The sequence below is a fragment of the Diachasmimorpha longicaudata genome, chromosome 14 (genome assembly GCF_034640455.1).
Source record: "Diachasmimorpha longicaudata isolate KC_UGA_2023 chromosome 14, iyDiaLong2, whole genome shotgun sequence".
Taxonomy (NCBI): domain Eukaryota; kingdom Metazoa; phylum Arthropoda; class Insecta; order Hymenoptera; family Braconidae; genus Diachasmimorpha; species Diachasmimorpha longicaudata.
The window spans coordinates 5432457-5454762 of record NC_087238.1 but is presented as its reverse complement, the minus strand read 5'-3'; the positions used below and the strand labels follow the sequence as shown (position 1 = coordinate 5454762).

The 22306-nt window shown below is 38.9% G+C and overlaps 3 protein-coding genes across 7 annotated transcripts; 1 reads left to right on the top strand and 2 right to left on the bottom strand.

The window, feature by feature from the left end:
• Nucleotides 1-83: 83 nt before the first annotated feature.
• On the bottom strand, nucleotides 84-8560 carry Zdhhc8 (Zinc finger DHHC-type containing 8). The gene is made up of 9 exons (XM_064134287.1): nucleotides 7739-8560; nucleotides 6965-7083; nucleotides 6627-6784; nucleotides 6252-6424; nucleotides 5934-6128; nucleotides 5681-5825; nucleotides 4816-5027; nucleotides 4527-4706; nucleotides 84-2822 (listed from the first exon to the last, which is right to left on the bottom strand). The coding sequence occupies exons 1-9, from the start codon at nucleotides 7828-7830 to the stop codon at nucleotides 2150-2152; spliced, it is 1947 nt and encodes a 648-aa protein (XP_063990357.1). The 5' UTR covers nucleotides 7831-8560; the 3' UTR covers nucleotides 84-2149.
• Nucleotides 8561-8682: 122 nt separating this feature from the next.
• LOC135169346 (uncharacterized) lies at nucleotides 8683-12130 on the top strand. Its single transcript, XM_064134286.1, has 2 exons — nucleotides 8683-8912; nucleotides 9033-12130. Exons 1-2 carry the CDS (start codon nucleotides 8841-8843, stop codon nucleotides 11955-11957), a joined length of 2997 nt encoding a protein of 998 aa, XP_063990356.1. The 5' UTR covers nucleotides 8683-8840; the 3' UTR covers nucleotides 11958-12130.
• A 971-nt stretch (nucleotides 12131-13101) lies between these two features.
• On the bottom strand, nucleotides 13102-22036 carry LOC135169349 (neuropeptide-like 1). 5 transcript variants are annotated; one of them, XM_064134288.1, is made up of 5 exons: nucleotides 21839-22036; nucleotides 16699-17138; nucleotides 15539-16260; nucleotides 14845-15016; nucleotides 13102-13881 (listed from the first exon to the last, which is right to left on the bottom strand). In XM_064134288.1, exons 1-5 carry the CDS (start codon nucleotides 21914-21916, stop codon nucleotides 13680-13682), a joined length of 1614 nt encoding a protein of 537 aa, XP_063990358.1. In that variant the 5' UTR covers nucleotides 21917-22036; the 3' UTR covers nucleotides 13102-13679. The 5 variants fall into 5 exon arrangements, with proteins under 5 accessions (XP_063990358.1, XP_063990359.1, XP_063990361.1 ...); XM_064134289.1 differs by having other exon boundaries at nucleotides 14845-15010; XM_064134291.1 differs by having other exon boundaries at nucleotides 13675-13881; nucleotides 14939-15016.
• Between the last annotated feature and the right edge of the window lie 270 nt (nucleotides 22037-22306).

The following is a 22306-nucleotide window of genomic DNA, read 5'->3' as shown; positions in this document are numbered from 1 at the left end:
AAATCTGTATTCTATTTCATTTTTTATACTTTCACATAAATGGAGTGTTTTATCTCACATTTTTAGATTAACAGACGCACTTACTTTACACTCGTACTCTTCACACTCACCCAAAGATAAAAAAATAATGGTTTTAATTGCTTGGTTGGGGGTGAAGAAGACAACTGCGTGGAACGATCGTGGAAGGATATGCTGTATCCTGAACTGAAATTATTTATTTGGAAATCATTAATGAAGTCGTAGATCCCACTGTACGACTGGAATAATGAAAAATAATATCAAAAATGCCATGAGAGCAATTATCTTCTTCATGCCCATCGCGATGTCTATTCACAACACAAACAATGACTGAAAAGTAAATATTCTTGTTAATTGTACACATTCAATGAGAAATAATAATTTCACCTTCACCACTTCAATATCATTAAATATGTATTAGAAATTTTGTTTACTACACATTTGACAATTATTTATACACAAAAAATTCGTTTCCTCGTTAATCCTAATCTTGATAATGACTTGAGTTGATTAAGTAACTCTGTTATATTTGTTTATGTTTTTTTTTCAAATGGACAATTCTTTCTCCCCTTCCTACACCCACGCACACACACACTTGCACAAAAATGTTTTTAATTCTTCTCCCACTGATTTTCCTCCTCTTCTTTGATTAAATATTCCACATAGTCATCGTTTTCACGTATTTTTCGAAACAAGAAAAATAATAAATAAAAAAACGATTTCTTCTTGTAAAAATAAACAAAAATGTTATCAACGAAAATAATAATTGAATGCAATTAAATATGTAGTTGGGAAATTATAATTGTTTCAGGTTTATAAATATTTCGACAACAATTATTCGGAAACTATCGAGCAAAGAATAAAGCAACCCGAGCAATTTTCGAATTAAGTGATGAAACGTAATTCAACATTTGATTTTTCACATGTCATTAGCGGTTCAATGATGTCACGAACGAATACCATTAGAAAAAAAACATGAAATATTTTTTGTAGGAAATTTTTACCTCTAGACAGATGTTCATTTGCATTGCTTGGTTTTCTGGGTTAAATCTCATGACTTTTTCCCCTCAAAAATACTGATTACAGAAGCAACTGGCGATTAGAAAGAACGAAAAATGCAAATTGTTGTTGATAACGTATCACCACAAGACAGAATAATTTTCAGAAAAAAAAACAATAAAAACGTCGATGTAAGTAGCGTGTCCTCTCGAGTCACGTGACCCTATATAAAAATCTAAACTGACCTTAACGTGTACTAAAAAACGGGTGTTGCTAGTAGATACATATCTCTCATTCTCATGGTTTACTATTAAGGTATTTGGACATTTTTTATCATTCTCGTCAACTTAATAACCATCGTAATACCATACAGTGGTTTTAATTTATTATTCGGCTGCCACAGTAGCATGTGATGTTCTCGTTATAACGATTAACTAAATTTAAAAATATTCCTAACTACAGACGTGACAATAATTAACAATTGTCAGTAGTCATTAATCTGGGCGATAAAAAGAGGTCCCTGTGTTATGATTTTTATTGATTATAAATTTATAATTTTATTGGGATGAGGAAAATATTGAGGTGGGCGAGTCAAGATGAACAATTAGGTTTAATTTCTATTTATAATATAATATCTCTGGACCTAATCGAGATATCGGCTCTTTTGAGTAGAAATTTTTTTCATCAACTCATTTTCTCCACAAATTTTCCATGAAAAATTTTTTTTTAACCATTGATATCAAAATTTTATTACGAATCATTTCGCTAGCCCTGAACTACCCCTCTCCCCTCTCCAAAAATGTTATCGGTCTCTCTTGGATGCCAGAACGTAATTTTTTAATAAGAAACAATCATCGAAATATTCTAATGAAGCCACCAAAATTTGCGCAAAAGAAATAATTCCCCTGTCACCCTTGAGAATCCGAAAAAACTGGAAGCCAAAAATGAATCGAAATAAATTGAGCTCTCGCAAAGCTGTTTAATTTCTCTCGCTTGAACAAGACCCCCCACTGATCGTATGGTTTTTATGAAAAATGAATAACACAAATATTTGGCCAAATGAAAAAGATAATTGCGAAAAGCCCCCTCACACAGCCACCTCGGCCCATTGCCATTTCCACCTCCCAAACCGTTATACTGATATCTCATAGTTCATATCATAAACACTTCCTCTGTCAGGGGTTGGAGTCGTTGGTCTCTGATTACTCCTGTTGTCGCCAGGCACAGCAACCATTTCCATTGAATCAGTCATTTCGAGGGCCCTGACGAAGGACATGGGCCTGCGTCTGGCATCGTTTGAGGTCGGAGTTGTGGGTGTTGCCATGGTCTTGCGTTTGACCTGGGGCGACTGATGAGGTGGAAAAACTGGCACTCCACCTCGTGTTGCTGGATGATAAGCAGCCCTGGGAGGATTGTAAGGCTGCTGTGTGGGGCTGGTGGGATTGGAGCAGTAGTAGTCGTAAGGGGGTGGTCTTTGCATCGATGCTAAAGTGGGATGAGGCACCTGGACACTCGGATATGCCGAGGGTGAGTGATCCTTCCACATGTAAACACCCCGTTGGGGAGAGCCGGCCAGCTCGCGAATATTGTCAACAGTGTTGTTGGTGCGAGCGTAGTGATGATCATTACTGCGGATCAATTCACTTTCAGAGAGAAAACGACGCTGGGGACTGTAGCCCGGGACCCCTGAGCCGTTGGGGCCCACTGGCATGTTGTTGTGATGCTGCACGTCGTAGTAAGTGGGTGTCTCGGTCACTCCTATGTAGTCCGGCCGACGTACCTGCGTCGGGGTACCAGGATTTGATCTGGAAACAAAGGAGATAGTTTGTCAGATGGCGGAGGGGGAGTTGCCGACATTCAGCAATTTTTTTTTGTATATTTTGGTTTTTTGGAAGGTAAGGGAGATTTGGGGGAATTATTCTTTCGAGAATTCGAACGGTTGAAAATAGAAAATGGTCTTGATGATTTTGTGAGAAATCAGTTGTTCAGATAAATTTATCAATTTATTTGATATATATTTTCCGGTTTTTTTTACAACAAAAGAATTCAATCTCCATAAATGAATAAAACCCCCACTCACCGAATAATAAAAAAAAATAAAAACAACAATAAATCTCGATAATTTCATGAAATCCGCAACAAGCGCATGAAAGTGGATTTATTTCAATGAATGCACGACTATTGATGCAACATCGATTTATCAATTTTTTTCATCTAAAAAAATGTTATGGCGAGAAATTGATAAAAGCTCCCCTCAATCAATAATGAAATTAATTGAACGTCACAAACTGATTGAACTGTTGTCAGACCCAAAAACTCCAAGAACAGAAGCACTCGTTACACTTAAATAGCAATCACGCAAATATATTCTCTACAAATAAATTAACCTACGAACACCAACCAAGATATACAAAAAAATGCGATAAATTGAGCATTTCAAAAATTCATAGCCATACAATGTTCATAATACGGCTAGAAAATTGCCATCAACATATACAGGATAGCCAGCGCGCTTAATTTCACTGAGTAAATATTCATTCCTATAAAAAATATTTTCAGTAAAACCAACATTAGCCATCTAATTATCGAGGTAAATTAACTAAAATTAACGGATAACAAAATAAACTGGCAAAACCTAGAATAAAATATCTGTAATAATGATTTTTCTCTTCAATTTTCACTTTTTTTCAAGTTTTTATGCAACAAAGCAGAATTTTTATTTAAAAAACACTACGGTACGGTCCTTCATAGGATGAAGTTCGTGTTTACCTGCAGTTGGTTGCAACATGTTGGCAGAGAGCAGCTCCTTGTCAGTTACCACCCCCTGCAGTGGGACACAAACTTATCGATATACCACTCTGTTTTGATTTTATTCATCTTTTTCATGATTAAAAAAAATATATATTTCATCTTTACGTGCAGACTAGTGACGTCACACTCCCTGCTTGTGCATGAAGTCTATTTTTAATTAAGTTATATCAATGATTATGGTTATTATGATTTTTTTCACTTGATGAAATGAAAATGAGATTTTTGTCGTTTAACGGAATTTCCAAAATTACAATTGCCTTGGGATTCAATGGAAAAAAGACAATAAAATTGGGGTTGATCGAGGCATTATTAAAGTTTTCCACAGCTATCGGGCATTTGCAATATATTTTTATTTTTCATAATTTTATGAGAGCACTTTAAGGCATGAAAGTTAGTATTTTATATTGGAATTGAAAAAAATAGGTTTATCTCGATAATTAGTAACTCGAGGAGAATTACTATTTACGATTTATCGAGAAAATTCACGGAGAATTCAGTGAAATTCCACTAAACTGAAATAAATGATGAAAAATAATTTCAAGTGTATATTTATCAATCATGCCACTGATAATAAACTAAAAAATATGTATCTCTAAGAAGGATTATGTGCATATCGATAATTGCTCCTCGACCTTCCTCTCAACGCGCTGAAAATCAGTGACACGGTAATATCGAATCGCAACATTATAATCATTTACCTGCGAATATTACTGGAAATGGCAAGAGGCGTTGGCACGCCTATAGCTTTTATCCGTTGCTGCATCGTTGGACTAGCACCACCTCCAACCTGTCCCTGACCTCTCTGAAGTCCACATGATCCTCCTGCCCCCTCGGGTGAGAGAACATCGGGGGTATGGCTTCGGGAACCATTCATGCCCCTGCGGAACATGAAATTATTGAAATTATTTTAATTACCGAATTTATTGCGCCTCCGAAAATATAAAAAAAATCGGTGCAAATGAGCTGGCGACAAGTTTATAATATTACCTTGGCCTGGGGTGTGAACTACCCCTTGGATAATGAATAGGATGATGATTTTGTGGTAATGGATGTCGCGGTGAGTCACTGGCCTCAACCGGTGGTAGGAAGAAATTGCTCTTTGATCCATGTCTTTGTAATGGTGGAGTCGGCTCGCAATCGGCTGACTGCGAGGCCGTCGGCTCCATATCAGTGTCCGAACCGTCCCTCCTTGGTGACAGCTGTCAAAAGAACCCGAGTTAATCACTCCCCCAATCTCTCACTGCCGTTGGGAATGGTCAGGAGGAAAAAAGTATGAGAATATTTTTTTTTTACTTTTTTTAAAGCTCTGTGATCTATGCGAGCAATAATAAGGGCTTTTCATTCATTCAATTTTCTTAATGGGATTCATCTAGGATATTTCAACTCAGGGAGGAACTATCGTCGCTTGATGTCGTTGTAATCTGCATACAAAATTAAAATCCATGGAAACAACAACTTATGAAGAAAATTAAGTGGAATGAGAAGATAATTTTTTCTTTCATCTCAATTATTTGACAATTGACCGTGAAAAAATATTCTGGGCGAGAACGGCAATTATTTCAGTTCGTGTGAGAGAATTTCATTTGTTCAGAATTATCTTTTCATTATGGTAGTCATAAATGGGAGGAAATATCAACTACTTGTTAAACATCATCAGCCAGTCGAGCACACAAAGCATCCTACTCTACGATAATTGCCTGTGCAATTCTTCTGGAATTATTTTCAATACGTTGGTATCGTTGATGTCCAGTTTCGTAAATCGTTAGTTTGCGAGAAAGTAAAAAAAATTGAAAAATAAAGAGACAGAAAAAGTAGTTAATTTAACTTGGCCTGAGTTTTGCTAGCGTCTTACCTTATTGTAAGCATTTGAACTGGCATTTCTAACACCATTGCTGCTATCCATGTAGGTTTTTACCTGGTTCTCGCTGTCTGTTGGAGACATCTCTGAAGCACACGCTCCACGACGTTTCCCCAAGTACTTTTCAGGCTTCATTAAACTTGAAAAGAAGAAGTTTAATAATTAAGCTCTTGAATTAATCCTCAGTGAAAGTAGGATTTATTTTTAAAAATTGATCGTAAGTGTTGCTTCCCCAATTCTTGATTACCTAGGATATCGTGGTCCAAAGTGTGTGTAGCAGCAATTACGAACACAGCCCCGTGAAAATGGATTGTATCCACCATTGAATTTACCCGTGACTTGTTCATTCGTCGTTCTTCCTCTAAATATAAGCACCACATGAAAACCTGTCAATCCACAAATGGGGAAGAACAGCAGTGTAACCACTCCCATCAGCACCATCCTGTCATACCAATCATAATTAAGGAATGATATTCATTCAAAAAAATCAACTGGATTATTCATGCCCTATTACTTTTCAAAGAATTAATGAATCTATTATATTCTGAATAATTTTGAAGGATACGCCACTGTGGTGTCGACCTCCCCCAGTTTCTGCTTGTGCTGTAGCACGAAGTACAGACATAGTCCAAAAATACTGAGCATGTGGCAGCTCAGTGATAATAGGAAATAGAAGAAATATCTGTAGTTCCTTCTCCCCACGCAGTTGTTGACCCATGGACAATGATGGTCGAAGGTCTGTGAAGGAAAATTTCCAGAGTAAAATAACATTTTTTTTTAGTTAGAGAGAGAGGAATTTGATGCGTTTATGTACAGAAAAAGGGACGTGGGGAGTCATAAATTGCTGGAATCTATAACAAACTGAGGAAAAAGTTAACGAGATCATTAAGGAAGTTTCAGCTGAAGGGATTACATTTTTGTAGCAATTTTTTTCATTTACCTCGATGCAATGGTCACAAGCGCTACAGTGTGAACATCTGGGTGGCCTGTAGAATTTACACGTGACACACCACTTCATGCGAACTGTTATTCCATTGATTTCGACGTTCTTAAAAAGAGGAGCACGAAACTCATCTTCTCTGTCTTCATCTGGAGGTGCTAAAAATCATTCAAGAGTTTAAAAAAAATCAGTCAAAAAATGCCATTCGTAGCAAAAAAACTCGTTGATGGATATGGGAGAAATTATCGGGGCAATGTGGACAGCCGGAAATGTTCCTGGCTAACCACTGGAGTGACTCTCACCCCACTACACTGATAATTTCCAAAAATATCTCGTACCTTTTGGTATGACACCAGGATCCATAAATGTGGCGAGGCCAAAATTGGTGAGAACGAGGAAGGTAATGACTCCTTGGAGTGCTGGAACCCATGGATACTCGAATATGTAGTATTGGCACCTGGAAATAATATTTTCAATTCACACACACACGCCACAAATATTGTAAATGAACGATTGATGGAAGGAAATAAAGTTATTCCGCTTTCCATGACGTGTTAATTAATATCAAGAATTTTTGAGGAGTTCATGAGTTTTTGGGGTTCGAGCAGGACCCTGTGCTTGTCTAGCTAGGATGACAACATTATCAGTCTCATATTTCTATCTAAATGAGGCAGAAGTTGCGATGATTATTGATTGCTGGGACCAGTGTCCATTTAATTGTTAATGCTTCAGTGAAGTATCAAGATATTATTCTAATTTATGCATTTTTGAACTCTCGACTCATCGAAACGTCAGCCAGGTGAACCCCTGATTGTAAAATTTAATTGTCTTGAGAAAAGGCATTCAAGTGAAACGTCAGATGAATATCAAACTGTCGTGAAGACTCGGACTACAGATCGAACAAATGTTCGCAAAAAAATGAACGTGATAAAATCCCTCAGCTCCTGCCATCGATCAGCTTATTGGCAAACCGATTATCAAATGGATATCACTCCGAAAATCAGAAGTGAATCATTTCTTTGCAAAACATTTTGATTCTAATTTGCATTGGCAATATTGAAGTCTTCTCTTCTACTTCATGAAAACTCTGCAAAAATTGCAGTAAAACTCACGGATAATAGAAATACAGTGTCGTAGTGATGAGTAGAAGGCTCCAGGCAAATGTTGCTGGCAGACATTTCGTCTTCACGTTGCATATCGGCATTATGATGTTTACCACCTCACCAAGACCCCTTTCACAATGCAAAAACCGCCAAAAATGCACTTCTGGTCACTTTCACAGTAAAAAAAACGTAAAAAAATAAATACTAATGGGGAAAATTTCTGCTACCAGAGAACATGGCCGCGTCCATCGATTGTCTCAGCTCGTCAGCACTCTGAGCCACATATTCACTTCTAATCACCAAACAAATCAAGAATCGTAGTCTGAAAAAAAAATCTCAACAACTTGATCCTTCACTGGGCCATCCGGTGCTCCTTGAGATCCTGACAGCTATTTTTATCATCACAACCACTCGATTGTAGTCCAACAACGTGTCGCTGTAAGATTCATATCGGTGATCCACGAGACACGTACGAACAATTATAAATTCTCAACACAACGCCCCAGGGTCTCCGGTCACTTTGGTTTTGGAATTGTTTCTCTCACTTTGCTCCTCGGGGTTGTGATTACTCTGGGCTTTGTCGGAGTGTTCACGCGCGATGGAAGGAACACCTAGATAGGTACTTGAGGCACTGGAGGACTTGGATAGGTGCACGGAGCGACCGAAGCTCTGGGGTTCTATTCAAGCTATGAGAAGATTGTTTGATTTTCCACCGACTTTCTCCCTTTTTACTGCTCTTTGAAAGCTCTTGGAGGATTATTAGCTGTTCGATCGGGTTTTTGAAGGTTTTTGGGTTTTGGGAGAAACTTTCGGGTTCAAGATGGCGGTGGGAAACGAAGCGGAGCGACATTTGCATTACCCTTGGGTGATACCAGTCTCGCCTAAGCTGATACTCAACGCCACCCTAGATGTCGCATGGTGTCACGGACAATGGTGATTACGCCACATTGTGTACATACAAAAGTTCTTTCAACGGTTTCTGTCAGACATTAGTGTAGAAGTGTAGCTCCTGACACGAGTGACTGTTCTGTGATATTAATCTATTTTCCTAATAATTGTTTATTAACTGCCGAATCAAGCTAGTTCATTGTTCTTACGTACAAATCGAATAATGGGTTTCAAGTCGATAATTGTGTCTCCTGTGATTCGTCCTGACCAGGACTATCATCGACGAGAGCTTTGGGTAAGCTCATTTGTCATTTCGGTTAAGGGCCGGCTTATAAGAAGTTTAAGAGGACTCTGCAAGAGTCCTCTTAATAAACTTGTCTATTAATAATCTTCAACTCTTCAATAATAATTTCAGAGTTTGAAACAACAAATACGCAGCCAATTCAAGAAATACGGAACTACCTCATGCACCTACTTGTTGCGCAATTCTGAGTCATCATTCCACGGATATCGCGATAATTATGCGATAGTCGATTTCAAGAAGAGAGAATGCGCTGCAAAAGCTCTAACAGCCGTTGAAAATGGAGAAATCAGTATTAATAGATTAACGATAACAGCAACGTCAATAGAACTGACTTATTGTCCAATAAACACATTGCCAGATTGCTGTCTGCTGGCGATATTCAAGAATTTGTCCACCTACGAGCGACTAAAATTGTCGTCAGTCTGTAAACGTTGGAGTGAGGTATCTCGATTTCTCTGGAGAACAACAACGAAGATAGATCTGCGTAACAATTCCCGCGTGAATCAGAACAAAAAGTACATTATGAACAGTGGTTCACACCTGAGGGATATTTACTGCTACGACAATCATGGATTGAAAATAATCGGAGATAACTGCAAAAATCTCGAGAATGTTGCCATCGAGTTTCGTAAGTACACGACGAGAAACGGATTGGACTATCCTTGCATCAAGTACCACTCTCAGACGTTAGAAAATTTTTCCAATCTGACTCGACTGATGCTGAAGATCAGAACTTCCCAGTACGCGTTTTTTTCTTTTCTTCAAAATCTTCCATCGACGATGATCGAGATTCACCTCTTGAACGGTTTTCCAGACGTTGATGTTTTCTCTCTCCAGTGGAGTGATAGAGATCCCGCGTTGAAAAATTTTAGTAATTTGAGGGAAATATACGGGAGGAAGAGCTTGGACTTTACACGATTTACTAATTTACGAGCTTTGACCCTCAAACGCTACCATTTCACCGAGGATTCCCTCATTGGCTTGGAGACACTGGAAAAACTGACCTGCTTATGTTTGGACAATTCCAAACTGTCCCAGATCCACTCGGAACAACTGAAACTGTTAAGGAATTTGGAACGATTGTCTCTGAGGCGTGTTACGATGAAATACGAGGATATTGCGGTTATCCTCATGAATAATCCGATGCTGAAGTACTTGGCTTTGCCCAAAATGGCAAATGAAATGCTCAACGAACGTGCATGGCAATCAGCCCTAGAGTTACGACACCTGAAGGTCCTTAGTTGGGTGGACATTGAAAACAAAATCAGGGAAACCGGTAGCTCCACCACTGTAGAATATGTTGAGCTTCATAATGTCACCTTGTCAGACAGGCGAACTACTCAGCTACTGGACAATTTTCCTATGTTGAAATGTCTGAAGAAAACGGGAACCTATTACTCAAACTACAGCACATCAACCATTGCTTTTTTCATTGAACGTAGAGTTGATAAATCTCCATTCAAGTACTACCACGATCCCGTACGAATGACTCTGAACCCTTTCGGCTCTGAAAATTTCACACCCAGCGAGGTAGTGAGTGCTGAGGACGGTAGACTATTCAGATGCAATGAGTGGGATGGCTGGTATATCGAGGACTCACCGGACATCCGTGCTCTCCGGAAACCCCTGGATGAAGCACCAATGGAGCCCATGACAACGATCTCGTTGATGCTGGAAAAATTACCTGACAATTGTCTCAAGAGAATTTTCTATCATCTCCCACTGGACGATAAATTAACTGCAGCGGATGTTTGCAGAAGGTGGAAGAAGCTTTTGGGAGAAAATATTGAGAAATGCAGGAAGTTAGATGTGCGAGAGCTCTCGTCTCATGAGAATATGAAGAAATGCATAGCTCAGTATGGAAAGTACCTCCACGATATTTACATCTACAAAAGCTGTGACTTATCGACGATAAAGACTCACTGCCCCAATGTAACTGACCTGAAAGTGGACTTCACAATGAAGGAGTGCAAGTGCAAGAGACGGTGGCGTAAGGAGGGCTACAATTTCTTCCGTTTGGAACCGATGTTGATGGAGTTCAAGAATCTACGTCGAGTCATGCTGAAGGACGCTCCTATTTTCCAAACAAACCTCCTTCAATATTTGCCACAGTGCATGGAAGAAATTCATGTGTTCAACAGATGTCCAATGTGGTTTGTAAAAAAAATGCAGGCCATAGCTATCAGTCCACATGCTACCCTAGATGTATCAAGATATCCAAAGCTGCGAGCTCTCACTTTGGTTCATACTGAGCGAACTGAGCGAGAGTCTTCCTCGCCCTCTATTAAAATCTTTGGTGTCGAAAAGTTAACGGAGTTGATCTACCTCAAGGTGAGTGGTGTGATCATTTCTGAAGACTCTATTGATCAGCTAAAAAGTATTAGAAATTTGGAATATTTGTCGGTGCGTCTACCAGCGGTTCCGGCCCTTAATGTTAGGTCTGTAATCGAGGCTAATGTAGACCTTCAATACTTGGAGATCACTGGTGAAATAGAAAATATTCCCCTCGAGGTATTCCAACAGGTTTTCACTCTACAACGACTGAAGGTCTTACGATTGGTTGATGATAATATTCATGATGCCGCTGAGATCGTTCGAGGAGTTCCCCTGGACCCCTCGTTCCTCATTCATATGCCACAATTAGAATATCTCGATTGTGAAGGATTCAGTACACTCTCCGAAGAGTTTTTCCTTCAATTGATTGGAACTTCGCCGAAATTAAGGATGTTAAATGTCCCTGTAACGAATGTAAATTTCGTTGAGGAGCTAGTTGCTGTTGCTGAAAGTAATCTGATTGCTCGCGGGAGAAGAAATGGGAAAATAAAAGCTTTTGTGGGTGCGAGGGGATTCAAATTCTGCAAGAATTTTAGAGTGCACGCAGACGGTGTCGTTATCGACAAGGCTCTACCTATACGATATCGCAGAGCAGTGCAGACAGACCACTGGGAGATGTGGAGCACTTATAATGGTCGCAGCAATATTCCGGGATTGTTGACACAGCTGGAGGACATTTTTTCCTTGAAGGGAATAGAATAAATAATACGAGAATGGGGTATTTGGTCCTGACGCACCATCCCGATATTTTCATATTCAAAGGGTACACTGAGACTGAAGTCGAGTCATTACTAGGCAATATAGTATAGTATGTACATATTCTTATATGTACATGTGAAGAGATTTGAATAAATATTTTTTAAACAAGATCAAAAGGATTATCGTGGTTTGAAACTTATTAGACTCCTTTGGGAATGGGGGAATTCAAGGGTGAAAATTGTGAACAACAAATGCTTCTTTCACATCAATAAATATTTGACAACAATATTTTTTTCAGCGTAGAGTAGGAGAGATAAGAGATGTTAAAGAATGAAAGCACAACCGAATAGTTTTAGCCGTTTATTGTCATCAGATAAATTCCATTATTGTCTATTTTGGTTTCATTGTAATGAAATGAATAAGCAATGAAAATACATTTGAGACACCGAGAGTTTATATGTCATTCACAGCAAATATCAATACAATTATAAGTATCCTAAAGCACCTAAGCGAACTCATGCGCGTACTACGGGTCGTTAAAGCTGATTCTGAGTGAAAATGTGTTATCAAGTTGGACTGATTGGAGTGTATCAGTGATATGATCAGTTCTGAGAAAATATTTCCTCACATTTTTGGGAGAATTATTCGGTATATGAACCTCAGCAGATGCTAGTCTCGTCGTATAATTTTTCTGCTTCACTTGATAACAGATTTATCATTTCTTGGATCACAATTTAGGCAGGGAAAATTGTGATCCCACTCGAATCTTTTTCTCTACAGCAATTTTATACACATTTAATTGTTTTTTACGTTTTTAGAGGGTTACTAGACATTACGGTTACTGATAGAAGACAAAATTTGGAAAAATCTGAGGCTTTAAAATAGAAAATGAATTTTTAGTACTTGTTGAAAATATTCTCATTATTTATATATCAAAGAAGTGAACCGTGACACGTCCTCGCGATAATTTGTGATTAAGGATTTGTATTTTTGAAGTTCAAGAGTAAAGTGGAATGAAAAAAAAAATCTAATTGATACAATAAATTTTATTAATCTCTAAAACAAAATGTAGGCAGATCTTCTTACGGAGAATTTCCTCAGTTTGGCAGAATCTATTATTTATTTTTAACTATGATTTATTTATTGAGAATTTAATACTATACTGAATCGATTGTGTGTCCCACTTTACTCCTGAATATTCTAAATAAATATGTCAATTTTTTTTAATGATTAGTTGACTCTCTGACTGTTCTACGGAATTGAGTAAAAATGTTTGTAACGAGTATTATAGAATCCATAACTCTCTCCTGCGCTCATTTAATCACAAGAACCCGCCATAGCAGCTCTGACATTTTTCTAATTAAAAAGGTGAGACACATAAACTCGACAAGAAAAAAGGGGAGGAAAGAAGAAATAATGAATAATTCATGCGGCTAATTTCGTGTTTTCATAAATTTTCTTGTGTCCCTGAAGTTTAATTTTTATTTACACTCGGTACTCTAATGAATTTCTGACTAGGTGTAATTTACAATTAGACTTTAATGAAGTTTTTTGATTAAAAATTCAATTACGTGGATTAATTTCAACTCCAGTTATCAACAATTCAATGGGAAATGAGTTGCGATAAATTATTCTTTTATTCTGATCTCTGATCGATTAATTAAAATTCATTGATTAACTTTTTTTTCATATTTTTCTCGAGATTCAGTTATTGATCAAGTGTGATTAAAAATCGATGGAGTAACGTAATTTTTTATCTATATAATTATCATTCGTTGGTATCAGTAAATATCGCCTGAAGCCATGTCGACAATCACCCTTTGGTGATTGCTCGTAGCGGGTCCCTGAGCCTCTTCTCTGTGAACTTAACGACCGAGTCGCCGAGTCGGAGGTGTTGTCGGACGTGGTCCCATCTGCGGAATCCTCCCTGGAAGATAATTCATTGATTGAGATAATTAATTCCTCGTAATGTCTAAAATAATGAGATAATCCAGTAGTGAACAACGGAAATTAACTGAACTCCAAAAAATTCTATAAACACACTCCTTCATATAATTAACAAATTAATTACTGGATGAAGATTTTTATATCTCAACTTTATTTTAAAACTTGCTAATAAAACCGCTCCTTAGTAAAATAATTTTGAGATTAATTGCTGGCAATAAATTATCATAAAAAACTTGACTACTCAACGAGGCAGTTGACAAAGTAATTAGTCAGCTGAACTAATGATTCTAAATTGATTTGAATTGTGTTACTATTTCATTTGTTCACTAGTGCATTAATCCATTGCGATCATCTTTACGAGAAACTGCATTAACAATGAATAATACAATGATTGTCATCAACTACGTTGATGTAATTGAATGTCAGAGATAACAACTGATTTTTCAACATTATTCGCCCCAAAGTCACCAGGAGCTCATCCAGTTATCTCATTTCTTCAATTAATATTCACGATTAGTAAGAGAAGGATTGATCCATGCATCGTCGACTCACATAATTAGCAGTGAGATAATATCCTACAAATGGGGCACAGATAATGAATAATTTTATAATGATCAGAGGACCCCAAAAATTCGAGACACATATTAACAACACCAATCTACCCAAAAATCTACCACAAAGATCTAAACATCAAACACCGATCTACCATGTAGATAATCTCGTAGTCAACTGTGATCCGGCGGTCAAATAGGCTTATTGAAAATGATAACCAATTGAGTGAACGTCATTGGCTTCTACTGGAGGTGGGGTAGGTTGAAGACATCGTTACAACATCACACGAATTTATTTAGTTAAGAGTGAGATTGATAGACTCGAAAGATAATTCATTATCTGATTTGTCAGTTAGTTTCTTTTGATGATTGGACAAGCCTACTGGTCTGACCTGCCGACCAGATATCTCGGGGAGCGCGAGAATCGTGCTGCCCTGAAGGATGGTAGCCAACCGAGGCGTGCCAGAGCCCCGATATGTCTCTTACTTGGTTGATAAAGCCCGTGATAAGCCACTGGCACTGTATCATCATCATCCTGCCAATCGTCCAATGAGGTACCTGCTCCTAACATTGTTTTTTATATTTTTTTTCTATCGTAATTCCCTAATGATCGTCAATCAATCATCTCCGTGAATTTTCCCAACTTAATAATCACGTTAAAGTCAGATTAATCAGTAGAAACTATATTTTATCCGAGAAAATATTTTTTTTATTGATTAATGGGGTTGGGGTGAGAGAATTCAGTGGAGAAGGGGCAAACTAAGTTGACAGTTTCGGAATTAATGACTGAATTATCTGGGTAATGAGTTGATTTTGTAAATAACTTCTTTAAAAAATTTTTTTCGCACAACGTGTCTGTTTCAATGACTTCAATCAAAAGATATTCCATTCTCCAACGTTCCTTAATTCCCTAGCTCCTAAAAATAGTCCCAATTGTCCAAATTGATTCCCATAAAAATCCAAAGGGCATTCAGTCTAAATAAGAAATTAATTTCCTCAGAATACCCAACAAAGTCCCCTCCAGTCTTCGTACTCAACTCCCCCAATTCCATTTTATCAAAATAACTTCAAAAATCCTCAACTCACCCATAAATCTCTTGGTCGCCTGTGGAAATCCATTAGCAATGGCCTCAATGATATCCTCATAATCCAGTACATTAGTGTTCTGCATAACCGGAAGTGGATATTCATCAGTATAATCTGCTTGTCTCTTCCCCCTCGCCTTGACATCATTGAGTTGTGCCTCAAAGGGACTCGACCCATTGCTCCCCTCGTCATCCCCAATCCTCCGATTGGCCACGGTATCCTTCACCTCTTTTTCATCGAGTGATCTTCCGTGCCTGGACTGCGGAAGACTCCAGTCCCTGGCCAATGTCCCCACGTTCCTCTTTGGAAAAGGGAAATCACCGTTTTTAGCTAAACTAGCTATTCCCCGTTTGCCATAAGGAGGAAGCGCCGAGTCTCTGGCCAAAGATCCCAAATTACGTTTTCCGCTCACGGGAATTACGAAGATCCTCCCGAGGGTGTAGGGGGGGCTTCGCTTTCCCGAGGGGAGTTGCCTGTCGCGAGCTAGACTTCCCACATTTCTCTTGCCACTGGGAAGACCGAATTCACGTGCCATTGACGCGATATTTCGTCGCCCGGGGAGAGCGTAGTCTCGAGCGAGGGATGCGATGTTCCTCTTCCCATTGAACCGGTCCTCGGGTTCTGCGTCCAACGAGCTCCGGGGGAGTGGGTACCCCATGTCCGTTGATTTCTCCCCGGATGAGTCGCCTACGTACAGCTTCAGGAGCTCCTCCGGGGTCATACTGAGGGCCAAATGATTTTTAAAATTTTTTTTTCAGGACCAATTTGTTGGGGACTTGGGGGATGTTTGGGGGATGGTGTGGATGAGTGGACACCACCACCGGTGGAGGGGTAAATGAGTTAATAGAAAGCTGAGTGCTACTTTTGAATTAATTAGTCAGTAGAAGAGTTCGTAATTAAGTTCTTTAGAGGACCCGCAAAATATTAGGGGTGGGAGGATGAAATTAGGGGTGCTTTGTTTGAATACACCCACTGGTGCTTCATTAGAGTCAACGAATTCCCATTCTAAATATAAATCCAGGCTTCCGGGGGTTGGGGGGAGACAGTCGAGAGCTACTCGACAGCCGTTTGGTTGTTTATCGATAAAACAAGGGTCGATCGACGATCAATTGGAGAGCGGTCGATCCGCCAGGGTAAGCCGGGTTGTTATCGCTAATTACCTCGATTCACTTCGTTTCTCCCCATCCTCCTGCCTCTCCTGCACCCTCTCCTGAATGGAAGCCGGAAGATCTCCGTTTTTAGCGAGTGTAGCAAGACTCCTCTTCTCCGAGTCGAAAAATCCGCTGTCATCCTCTCGCTCCGGCTCCTCGATCATCTTCTGGACGCGTTCGATGGCATTGAGGTGCGCCTGCATCGTTGGATCACTGAATATATCGTAGTACACCATCGCCGGAAGGCAAATCCTCGTGTCATCGCTGTCTTCACGGCCTGATGCGCTCAGGCTTTTCAAGTGCGCAAAATCATTTCTCGCGTCTTGCATAATGCGAGCGGTGCGGGAATATGCAGCGAGGTTTGAACTCACTTCCGGTAGACGAAGAAACGCGTAAAAGGTTTTGCGGGGAAGACAACGGGTGGATACGTCATCCTCTTGACACGTCACCTTTGAAAATAAATCAGGAGTTATGGATTTTTACAAAAACATCAATTTTCAACGTATTTGTTAATCAATCAGGAACGAAAAAATTAACAAAATAGTTAGTACGTAGAACATGACGTGCGGCAATTTATTTATGTTTTTTTTCTTCAATTTGAAGGGGTGGGAGTGTATTGTAGTCAACTAGTGGAACAGCCATGCACCTGTCAGACATGAATATCCCACAAATTGTTTTAAATTGGCAGATGCACTCGATATTTAAACGGGAAAATCAAAACTTCATTTCAGAAATAGATGCTATATATATATATATATATATATATTGATGATGCATGTGGAAGGTAGGATAACACGATCCATCATAAAATAATTTTTTTAGTTTATTTATTTCACTGAGTGGGAGACGGGGGAGAGACAATTAATCCTCGCTCACTCCCGCAAATGTTCAGTCGTCACCGTAGGTGATATCTAATGATTTTTACAGGGCTAAAAGGGTGCGAGAATGTACACGCCATTCATTTCATGTCACCTCACCCTTCAATAATTAATTAAAATTTAAGAACTAGCGCAAAATAAAAATTTTGAACGAGAGAATTTTTTTTTCTATTGTAAATCCGGTCGAGTTGTGTATCTAGTTAATTAATGACGATTAATTATTAATGGTTTGTATTATTCTTGTTCATGCGTCAAGTCATTTATTCACGATTTGTTCATTTCTGTTAATTAATTCCCGATTTTCATCGCCTGGTGACATGAGCATCACATGTTCATGACGTTAACTGCACTAATTATTCACCCCTGCACTTGGAATTTCTCATCTCTCCGGTGCTTTTCCAGTTTTCGTATGTACAAATACATAAATTCCACGAGCACATGTACATGCTTGAGAATCCCCGGTGTTGTCACTGGTTGAATGGGCACAGAACATATCCCTGGACTGAGCCCTGGAATCCCGCAGTAGGAGAAACCAACGTGGTTTTGAATCCATTCAATAAACTTTCCCTCAAACAAAATACTGAGGGAGATTCATTTATTCATATTGGCGGGTTGTGGATCCTTTGAGAGCCTTTGATATTCCCCAAATAATCCCGCAAACCCCCGTGAATTCACTCCCTCGTGTAACAACAATTTAATTGTCATTGTAACAATTAAAAAAATTTTATTCTTGTCCCTCTCACTCCAGCGGAAGCGAAAGTCTTCCGACGATCAGATGGGGGTATTATCACTCGGTAAATTCCATTCTCAACCGCGAGAGAAAAATTCTTTAAAAATTATTTTGGAAATGTGGTAATCTCCAGGTGAAAACAATATTCAATAAAAAATTAAGGAAGAGTTACGCATTTTTCCACTCAATGTTCCATAATTTTTCCTGAATGTAATTGAACCGTAATTTTTACCGAATATTGTATGACTGGCAGATGACGGAGGAGTGACGTAATTTTTAAATAATTTTTCGCTCCGTAAATCATTCACGACTGGATTTCCCGGAAAATACTCTTGAAGGGGAAAACGTGCGTGGAATACGTCGGTGGAATTTTCAGGAGAATCCCACGGTGGTCTATGTGTCTCATAACTCAATAAACAAACGGCCAACAATTTCATTAAATCAATGTCATGTTGCACAGATGCACTCCATAATCAACGCCCATGAACGTCTCCCCTTTCCCCTAAATTGACGCGATAATTTTTTTCACTTCATTCTCGGAATTAGAGCGAGTTAAAAATTCAAGTGGATTCACCGCGTGTTCTCTTGGTTCTCGATTCATAAAACCATAGAGACGGTTAAGTCCCTCCATTAGCTGTCGAAGGACGGAGTATTCGGACATTTTCCATGAATGGAGCTTTGCTCGAGTGCAAACGGCTCTGATGAAGAGAATCCGAGAGATTAAAATTTTCGTATTCTAATTTTGATAGCTCTGTTCCTAATGGAAGTGGATCTCGACTATCAAAAAGTAAATTATCTGTTGAAAATTTTCCGTTTTAAGTGGAATAGGTTTTACCAGCTCAGACATACAGTGAGAGAGAAATTCAGGAGTTGGATAAAAGTTTTCATGAGGAATTCATCTGGATCGATTGTTTAAATATTATTTTTCGTTGGTAAATGGAGTTTATATTTTCCTGGAATTTACGGAGCAATTTCACAGACGGTGGAGTTTGGAATTTCTCGTCATATCCTTCTGCAACTCCCGGAGGGTATCAACGTCCAACAATTTTGTATCTTTAATCTGGGAAAATAAAAATCCTCGGTGGTATAGGTATTCCGGGGCTGATGGACCTATGAATACCTGGTGCCTTTTAACATCTGTGAAATGCCAAATTTCATGGCCGAGCAAACAGAAATGACGCAGGAGTAAAAGCCTCGCCACCGGAACATGGGATAATACATGAGAGCCGGGTTAAGCTCTCGGTACATATGTGCTGACGCTTTGGTGGAGAATCAGGAGGTGCAGATGTACTTGGAATTGCACTATTGTCCATCCAAGAATCCGATAAACAGCGAATCGACTCGCAGAAAGAGGAATTTTTTCTTCTACAGATTAAAAAAAATTCTCAAAGAAAATTCAGGAAAATTCAAAATCAATCTCCAGTCTCTAAGACAATTTTCATTTGAGATAAATCCTCCACCTCAACTGCACCGCCCACAGATTTCCAATCTCCTTAATACCCTCAGTACCAATTTCCAGAGGACCAATTCCCAAAAGCTACTAACACCTGCACCAATGATTAATGAAAACCCCAGGAAAAGCATTCGCTGAAATTTCCACGAACAAATAGACTCAGACAGCATCCAGACGCGAGACAATTACCTCCGGAAGACTATAAATACAGACTCCAAAAATAAATACCTCAATAACTATTGTGGATTAAAAATATTCCGCGAGTGACTAAAATAATTTTCCCCACGAGTTGAACAAAATATACGACAAACTTTGCAACGCATTGTCCACCAGTTGGTGGTTTTAATTGTTGAGTTTACTGCTGCATGAGACTACGGGCAGTTTGTGTTCCATTACACCGATGGAAGGGACAGGAAATTTAACTTTTCAATGTGTTTGTAATGTTCGTGTTCGTAATAATCGATTCTTCAATTAGGGGAGAGGAGGGAAGAGCCAGACGGCTCTGATCGTTAATCATTCTTTATTCTTATTGTTGATATTTTTGTAGTGAACTGGTGACCGAGATAAGCCACTTTTACTATTCACAGTATTTTAATAAATTCCTCGTAAACCACATGTCCCCCTGACACTTGACAATTTGAAATTAATATCTCGCATTTGCAAATGATAACGCACTTTCGTTCCAAATGTCACCGTTAATGATCTGCGTTTGAGATTTTCAAGTTGTGAGGCTGAACACTTCCTCTCAGAGGAAATTACTGATTCACGATAAGAAGAATGACAACGTTCTGAAAGCTCTGATCTTAAAAGCCTCGCGTTACGACTGGCTATGGAATACGGTACCAGAAGACGTCAGAGGAATGACGAAATTGAAGAAATTAAAATGGGAATTCTAGTGTCGATGTGTCAGGGGGGGAGGGAAAGGGGGTGGCAGTAATAAAGGGAGATTGTCGGGTGAACAATGGGCAGTGTTTATCAAGGTACTGCAAGTACAGCTCCTCAGCCTGATGTAGCTGGTGAGAGGCTTCAACTGTCTCCACTGTAGGGCCACTCTTTTGTTCAGTGATAGAGACATTTACTGGTATAGACACTTTATGTCGTTCAAATCAAGAGGCAATGTTAATGTTTATCTTTCCTTATCGATTCAGTTCGTCCCTCGAACATTTTTTAAACTATAAAATAAATGTAAAAAGGGCCCTTGAGTTATGTGTATATTATTCTGTCTATAATTCTGTCTGTGATTCTGGTTTTTATGTGGGAAAAAATCGTGCGAATGATAAGGAACGAAAACAAAATAAAATCCATAAATTCTTGAGTTTCCGAGATTTTATTTGGTTTGAGAAAAATTGGAGAATATGGTGAGGAATTCGGGACGGAATGCTCTCGATTGGATCTATTATTTTGGTTTATCTCGGTGAGGAACGAGTAGACGTTGAACGTTTACTTGGACGTACCGAGTGAAGAATTAATTAAATTCCTCGAAGTTGTAAAGTATTGAGACCCGACTTTATCGCCATGAAATACTCTATCGTATGGAAGAAAGGATCGATGGGATAGACAAAGCTCGGGGAAATATATGTGCAGGGATTTTTTACCCCTGGGAAGGGATCAAAAGATCCCATGGAGACCACTCGGAGAATACGAGGGACTTTGAAAGACAGGCAACAGGTTTCTATCCAGTGAAAAAGTTTTACATGTCAATATTAAAAACCCTATTCAGCTGGTCTCTCTGGGGGGCGGAAGAGTCTTAATTAAAGTACATTTTATGCAGTTTTTTTATCGGTGGCTTATGGGGGAGTTCTTGACACTGATAAGGATGTTCGATATAAGAGGAATTATCGGGAATTCTTTCATTAGTTCATGTGCTACAGAAATTTTCATTAAAAAATTGCTTCAACTCGGAAAAATTCGATTTTCTCATGTTCAACAACAAAAAACAATAATTTTTTCCCAAATAAATTACGGTGGCTCTTGAAAATAATATCAATCCTCATCAACACTCGATACGTCTCGCAAAGTTTCACACAAAAAATTTGGCAAGAAAATTATGTTAAAAATTATGAAAAAAATTAATTAAGGATCACTTACCACAGGTATTCGCAGTTGATTGCCCACAAGTCCCAGAACAATCAGCAAAAGACAGTATCTTCCCTTACAGTTCGCCATGTCCCACCTCCAGGATTTACTATTTAAAAAAAAAAATCCCCAAACTCCAATTTAAAACTAAAAATTTTAAATTTTCAATTCGTCGATCGTGTGAACCCGGTCAGAAGAAAATCCACCGATTTTCCGGACGTGAATAGCGATTGGGGTGGCGTTTAACTCGCTTATATAGTGCGCGGGGCTGATATAACTTCAGAACTGCGCAGGCGTTTTTACGTTTAGTGAGAAATTTGTACGTGTATGATATGGGCATGATAGTGCACCACCGCACTATCATAGAAATGAGGGATTGAGTATACAAACCCCTTCACCCCTCCCCCAGGACCTCCTCCGCAGTTGTATATTTTTCGCCGTTGCGACGAGAATTTTAAGAGGATAAATAAAGGAAGAGAT